Source organism: Panicum virgatum, chromosome 9N, assembly GCF_016808335.1.
Source record: "Panicum virgatum strain AP13 chromosome 9N, P.virgatum_v5, whole genome shotgun sequence".
In the NCBI taxonomy this organism is placed as follows: domain Eukaryota; kingdom Viridiplantae; phylum Streptophyta; class Magnoliopsida; order Poales; family Poaceae; genus Panicum; species Panicum virgatum.
The window spans coordinates 83037727-83045183 of record NC_053153.1 but is presented as its reverse complement, the minus strand read 5'-3'; the positions used below and the strand labels follow the sequence as shown (position 1 = coordinate 83045183).

Below are 7457 nucleotides of genomic sequence, written 5' to 3'. Positions count from 1 at the left end.
GAAGTTTGCGTCCTCTTGAGTTAAGGGGCACGAAGTGCCCGAGTGCCCAGTCTCGCCACATGTTTCACATGTCATACGAGACTCCGAAACTTGATTAACCTCCTGGTGCGGAGATTCCAGCTTCTTCATCAGAAGTTCCAACTTGGCAGCTAACATGTCGACTGTGTCGATCTGATGTACGCCCCTAGGACGGGTTGGCTGCCTTTCTCCTTTCCAACTTTGGTTGGAAACTATTATGTCAATCAGCGCATTTGCTCCCGCAACAGCGAGAGAAAGGAATGAACCACCCGCAGCTGCGTCAACGTGGCCCTGGGCTTCCTGATTCAGGCCATGGAAGAAGTTCTGAATGATCAGCCATTCCTCTTACCGTGGTGTGGGCATGCTTGAATGTACTCCTAGAGACGCTCCCAGACTTCTGGGATGGTCTCATCTGGCAATTGTTGGATTCCAGTGATCCTGTTCCGGAGGGCATTGGTCTTGCCCACTGGAAAGTACTTGGCTAGGAATGCATTTGAGCAAGCTTCCCATGTCGTGAAAGCTTCCTTGTTGGAGTAGAACCACGTCTTGGCCTTCCCAAGCAGTGAGAACGGGAACAGGCGAAGACGGATGTCATCCAGAGTAGTTCCTCTGGGGTTGATGGTGTTACTCACCTCCAGGAAGTTCTGGAGATGGGCATTGGCATCCTCGGATGCCTTTCCGCAGAACGGACTTGCTTGGACCATGTTCACGAGTCCAGTTTTCAGCTCAAAGCCGTCATTGCCGGCTTGGTTGACATTCAGTCCAGTAGGAATGTGGCTACTGGATGGGGCAGAGAACTGGCGGAGAGTCTTCTGAGCCATGGATGAGGATGCTGAAGTGGAGGGTGAACTGATAGGCCAAGTGAGTCTCTTCTAAGGTGGGACGATGCGGCGTCTCACAACTCTCCCAATTCTTTCTGGATTTGGGTGGAAGTTACTTGGTAGGTCGAAACCGGTCATGCACTGCTCTGCATCGATCAAAAGATGGAGAGAGCAGTGGTAAGCCCACTAGGATTAGCGGCGACAAACTAGTAGAGTTTATCAAACTATCTACGATATCTTTAGCCAATGGCTTCCCCGGCAACGGCGCCAAAAATGCTTGTTGGCATTTCTTATGCCCGATTAGAATAGATATTTTGCAAGCGCACAGAATTACCGCTGTAGCACTTCACCTTGGAGTATTCCAGGGTATCGTATTTTTCCTCAGGGAAGCACTATGGTAAAGAGTATCATAAATTGAATGATAACCGTACTAGCTTGATCGACCGACTAACTAGACGGGGGTAAGCCAGATAGGTAGGTAGGATAAATGGCCAAGCAATGATCGAGTGACACACGGAAACTCTAAACCTTAGAGAGGTAGAGCTGGGAGGACAACGAGCGAGATAAGACACATGATACACTTCTGAACTATCGAGCTAGCCTCTCTAGATCATACTAAGCACCTAACTAGTTCTCGGTAAAGCAGAGCTTACTTCAGTGGCTGGAAGAGGAAGGACTTCAGAAAGGGATGAGAGGGGAGTCCAACGGCAACCTGCACTACTGCTATGAAAACACCCGAACGTGGTGGACTACAAAGGACGGATATGGCTGTCACCACCTACCGACTACTACAACGGTTCTGTGGGGTGGAACACACTTTCTTGCTAACACTAAGGTCAGACACCACGTCTACACTCGGTGTTAGGATTTCTCTCGAGGCCTTCGATAGAAATCCCCCTCAACCTAGAGCACTAACTTGAGATACTCTAGTCCGGGAGAGAAAACTCGTAAGATAAGTTCCCGAGCACTAAGAGAGATAACTTAGCCTAAGCTAAAAGAAAACTTCCGCGCTCAAGCTGAACCTCAGACTTGAGTAAATAAAAGACTTTGGAAAGTAAAGCTGACTCGGAAAAGTAAAGAAGATAACTTATATTACAAGAGCTATACCAGACTCCCGACGACTCCAGAGTCCCGAGCAAGCTCGACTCGACTCTAACTCCCAAGGTACTAACCTACTCTAGAAAGTACAAGTGGAAGAGAAGAGCTCCAAATGATGTGTGTGTGTTGAGTGAGGGATGGTGCCTCCTTTTATAGCCTCCCAAGGTCGGTAACTGGCCGGTATTGCAGGTAGCGTCGGTTAAAAGCAGGTATGACGGTTGTGCTTAGCTTCCACGCCAAGTCCCAGCCTGAGAGGCTTCCAAGTGGGGCCGGCCGGCCTCCCCTAGGCCGGCTGGCCTGGGGATCCTGCCATGTGGCCACCGACCTTCAGACAGTGGCTCTGATTACTTCTTGGAGGCGATTGGCAGTTGGTGTTCCAATTGACCTTCTTTGCAGCTGACTACAGACTCACTAGAGTCTGTAGTCAGCTGCAAGGAGCCGATCCAATTGGGTTCCATCTCTAATATTCTTGGGAAAGATGTGGCAATGACAAAAGACACTCTTGCTGCAAAGAAGGTTTCGAAGATCACTGTAATAAAGAAGCCAGTTGAGATTACGCCAAAGCCGAGGACGGCTTTTGTTTCAAGAGGGAGAGGATGATGAGCCCATGGCTCCTCAAGCTTCAGCTATTATATTTAGGAAGAATTCCAATGTGTCAAATATTTCTATTCCAATTGAATTACTAAAAAATAATTTGGAAGATTATTCTTATATGAAGCTTGGTGATTTTTATATTGACCTGAATCGTGTCAAGGAGGTCAAGAATAGCAAAGTCGGACTGACCTTTTTGGGAAATAATCTACTCAAGAAACTAGAAGATAAGATGAAGTGGAAACCAAGTATTATTCAGTTTGGTTCCATGCCGGCTACTGAGCTCACGTGAAGATGAATCATTTATTCTGTTTCACATATATAGTAGCCTCTATATTTTATTACTTAATTATTTTATAGCACGTCATTTGAGTCCTAGGTAATTGGTCACGTACGTAATGGTTTTGGGATAGCTAGTTGGCCACGTACGTGGTGGTTTCCATGTGTTGGTCGAGTCCAACCAGGTGGTGTGTGTGCGTTGAGTCCAAGTCAGAGTTGAGGCCTGCGTGCCTATATTAGAAGTCATCTTCTGTAATAGGAGATTAGATTGGATTTGAGTTTATTTTGTCTAGGGTTTCTCCTGCGAAGAGGCCCTCTCATCCGATCTCATCTACCTTGCTGATTCTTCTGGATCGTGATTGGGAGCGTGATCAGGATTATTTTCTGGGTGCGCTGCTCCGAATTCATCAGTGGATCCCCATCTTCTGATCGTAGTTCGTTGTGACTGCGGGTGGAAGAACTATCGAGGGTTTGGTTTGCATCTACTCCGTAAGCTGATCCCATCTATCAAGTCTGTGTGCTGTTCGTATTTGATAATCAAGAATTTTATTTGGTTTATTCGTGGTCTCGTCTACTAAGTTATTGGTGTCCCTGTTGCACGAGAGATCCCAATTGAATTCTTTATTCCTTATTACTGTTGTGAGCTACTTTCTTGAATTTGGAGACGTACTAGTGCTACCGCTGTCACAATTAATATTCAATTGCCTTGCTGATAGTGCTGACCGTGAGGATCATTTTCCCAAATTGTTGTGCTGGTTCCATTGTACACCAAAGGCATAGTCTTATGCATGGTACTGTTGGTCAGAATAGTATTGTACTCTGAATATTGCCAAGGGAATATACAGACATCAGCCCTTGAGTATTTTTTCAGTTTGTTATTCTCGGCTACAGACTAGTTGCAGTCAAATAATTCAGAGAAGTTGTGTTCTTGATATTTGTACCGTGAAAGATTGGGCAAATTCTCGGACATCCTAGCCGAGTCCTTATCATACGCCTCTCGTGGTACCTGCGCAAAGTTTGTTGGTAACGGGCCGATCGGTGTAACGTTGCTAGCCGTGCTTCCTCTAAAACTTCCATAGCATCCCTCTGGGCTTCGGCCGCCGTTTCTGGGTCGAATGCTTTGACTCTCGGGGCGCCGTAGTCCAGGTCAGAAGGGAGCACGGCCTCAGAGCCGTATGTCAAGAAGAAAGGTGTTAGCCCCGTCGATCGGTTAGGTGTAGTTCGCAAGCTCCAGAGCACTGCCAGCAGTTCTTCCACCCAACGACCCGTGGATTTTTTGAGCATGTCGAAAATTCGCGGTTTGAGCCCTTGGAGGATTAGGCCGTTAGCTCTCTCGACTTGCCCGTCTGTGCGTGGGTGTCCGACCGATGCCCAGTCGATCCGGATCCCATACCCTTCCCCAAATTCTTGGAAGTAGTGGCCCATGAAGTTGGTTCTGTTGTCGGTGATGATGGAATTGGGCACGCCGAACCTGTAGACGATGTCCAGAAAGAACTTGACGGCCTCCTTGGAATCGATTGTGGTGATCGGCTTTGCCTCTATCCATTTGGTGAACTTGTCGATTGCGACAAGTAGGTGGGTGAACCCTCCTGGTGCCTTCCGCAGTGGTCCGACCATGTCTAAACCCCACACGGCAAATGGCCATGTTATGGGAATGGTCTGAAGGGCTTGGGCTGGCAAGTGGGTTTGTTTTGCGTAAAACTGGCAGCCTTTGCATGCGCGGACGATTTCCTCCGCGTTGCGCAGTGCCGTTGGCCAGTAGAATCCTTGGCGGAAAGCTTTTCCGATCAGGGAGCGTGGTGCAGCGTGGTGTCCACAGATCCCGGCGTGTATCTCAAGAAGAAGTTCCTTGCCCTGGGCAATGGGGATGCACTTCATGAGAATGCCAGTTTCAGAGGGGCTGTGTTTGTAGAGCTCGCCGTCGATCACGGTGAATGTTTTGCCTCGTCGGGCTATCCGGCGAGCTGAGTTGTGTTCCTCCGGGAGGACTTCATGGAGGAGGTAAACCAGTAGGTCGGCTCTCCAATTTGTGCTGTCTGCCTGGATTGGGTCGGGTTGGCCTATAGCCAGGCAAAGTGGGCCTCCGGGTGTCTGGTCGGGGGCTGGGTCAGAGGGAGCGTGCTTTGTTTTCTCTTCATGCTTTGTTTCCTCTACCCATGTCTTGTCTACGGTCGACGGTTTTTCTCGTGCTGACGGCGCGGTCAAGTCATTGATGAAAATGCCATTGGGTGCCGGCTTGCGCTCGGCAGCCATCTTTGCGAGAGCATCTGCGCCGGGATTTTGCTTCCATGGCATGTGGTGGAGCTCCAGACCTTGGAATTTCCCTTATAGCTTGTGGACTTCCTGGCAGTATGCATCCATGAGGGGGCTCTCGCAGTTGGAGATCTTCATGACTTGGTCGATTACCAGCTTGGAGTCGCCGTAGATGTATAGGCGGGTTGCCCCGATGTCGATGGCTATGCGGAGGCCGCTGATGAGCGCCTCATATTCGGCTATGTTGTAGGACGTGGGGAAATGGAGGTGGACCGCGTACTGGAACTTGCCTCCCTCTGGGGAGACCAGGACGACTCCGGCCCCTGCGCCGGGTCCCATGACTGACCCATTGAAGTAAAGGGTCCAGTACTCGTAAGAGATTTCTGGGGTCGGAGCCTGAACTTCCGTCCACTCAGCGATGCAGTCGGCCAGGGCCTGAGACTTTATCGTCGTGCATGTACGAACTTGACGTCGTAGCCCATTAGCTCGACCACCCATTTGGAAATCCACCACGCGGCATCGCGGTTGCGGACCACTTCACTGAGTGGGAATGAGGTGACGACCGACACCTCATGCTCGGTGAAGTAGTGTTGCAACTTCTTGGCCGCCATGATAACGGCGTAGAGAAGCTCTGTGTCTGCGGGTACCGCGACTTGGAGTCGGTCAGTACTTCGATGAAAAAATATACGGGACCCTGGACCTTGAGGGCGTGTCCCGGCTCCTCCCTTTCTACTACCAGAGCAGTGCTGACAACATGGTTGGTGGCTGCCAGGTAAAGCAGAAGGGGTTTGCAAGGATCTGGTGCGACGAGCACCGGGGGAGAGGACAAGAGGTTCTTGAGGCGGTCGAGGGCCACCTGTGCCTCCTCCGTCCAGACAAAGGTGTCGGACTTCTCGAGGAGTTTGTACAGTGGCAGGCCTCGCTCTCCCAGTCGGGCAATGAACTGACTGAGTGCCGCTAGGCATCCAGTTAACCTCTGGACGCCCTTAATGCCATGGATAGGGCCCATGTTGGTGATGGCCGCAATTTTGTCGCGGTTGGCCTCGATGCCACGCTCGGACACCATGTACCCGAGGAGTTTGCCCTTAGGTACACCGAACGTGCATTTTTCGGGGTTCAATTTGATGTTGAACCTCTTGAGGTTTGCAAACGTGGCGCTCAGGGTGGCGACTAGGTCGTCCGCGCGCGGCGTCTTGACGTCGATGTCGTCAACATAGACTGCGACCGTCGCCCGAGGCGGATCCGGCCGGTCGGGGTCGGTTGGCGGATTAATCTGGTCGGAAAAGCAGGCTTGCATGCATCGCTGGTATGTTGCTCCTGCATTCTTGAGTCCGAACAGCATTGACACGTAGCAGTATGAGCCGAACGGCGTGATGAAGGATGTCGCGAGCTGGTCGGATTCCTTCATCGCTATCTGGTGGTAGCCAGAGTAAGCGTCTAGAAAAGATAAGATCTCACATCCGAAAGTGGAGTCGATTATCTGATCTATTCTAGGCAAAGGAAAAGGGTCCTTTGGGCAAGCCTTGTCCAGGCCGGTGTAATCAACACACATCCTCCATTGACCAGTTTTCTTCTTTACAAGGACTTGATTAGAGAGCCAGTCGGAGTGGTAGACCTCTTTTATGAAGCCAGCAGCTAACAGTTTAGCTATTTCCTCCCCTATGGTCTTATGCCTCTCGTCGGCGAAGCGGCGCAGTCGTTGCTGGACGGGCTTGGATCCCAGCAAAATGCGGAGCTCGTGCTCGGTGACCTCCCTTGGGATGCCCGGTATTCGGACGGCTTCCAGGCAAAAGAGTCCTTGTTGGTGCGGAGAAAGTCGACGAGCGCGAGTTCCTATTTGGCTGATAGCTGGGAGCCGACCAGCACCTTCTTGGTTGGGTCGGTGTCGTCGACCACAACCGACTTGGTTTCCTTGGTCGAGACGAAAGTCGGCGCCTGGCTGGGTTTGCCAGGGTCGGGCCGGCACTCGGTGGTGGCGGCGCGAAGCTGACTGAGCTCCGTCGAGTTCGCCGCGGTGGTGGCGAGGTCGAAATGCTCGCGGCTGCTGGCGTAGGCCTGTTCGAAGGAGCCACTCATGGTGATGACTCCGTTTGGGCCCGGCAGCTTGAGGTTGAGATAGGTGTAGTTGGGCACCGCCATGAACATGGCGTATGAGGGATGCCCGAGAATGGCGTGGTACGCCCCCTTCAACCCACCACCTCAAATGTGAGGGACTCGGTGCAGTAGTTGGCTCTACTGCTGAACGTGACCGGCAAGTCGAGGTTGCCGACCAGGTACGCCTTCATGCCCGGCAGGATGCCATAGAAGGGGAAGAGAGAGGCCCGCAATTAGGATCGCGGAATCCCCATGGCTTCCAGGGTGTCGATGTACAGGATGTTGAGGCTGCTGCCCCCGTCC

At 51.4% G+C, this 7457-nt stretch overlaps 1 protein-coding gene and 1 non-coding gene across 2 annotated transcripts; one reads left to right on the top strand and one right to left on the bottom strand.

The window, feature by feature from the left end:
• The first annotated feature begins 363 nt into the window (after positions 1–363).
• Positions 364–470, top strand: LOC120693611. The gene has a single exon (XR_005683070.1). It is a non-coding gene; the product is annotated as a small nucleolar RNA R71 (small nucleolar RNA).
• A 6423-nt stretch (positions 471–6893) lies between these two features.
• LOC120689462 lies at positions 6894–7205 on the bottom strand. The gene has a single exon (XM_039971724.1). The coding sequence runs from the start codon at positions 7203–7205 to the stop codon at positions 6894–6896; it is 312 nt and encodes a 103-aa protein (XP_039827658.1).
• Positions 7206–7457: the final 252 nt, after the last annotated feature.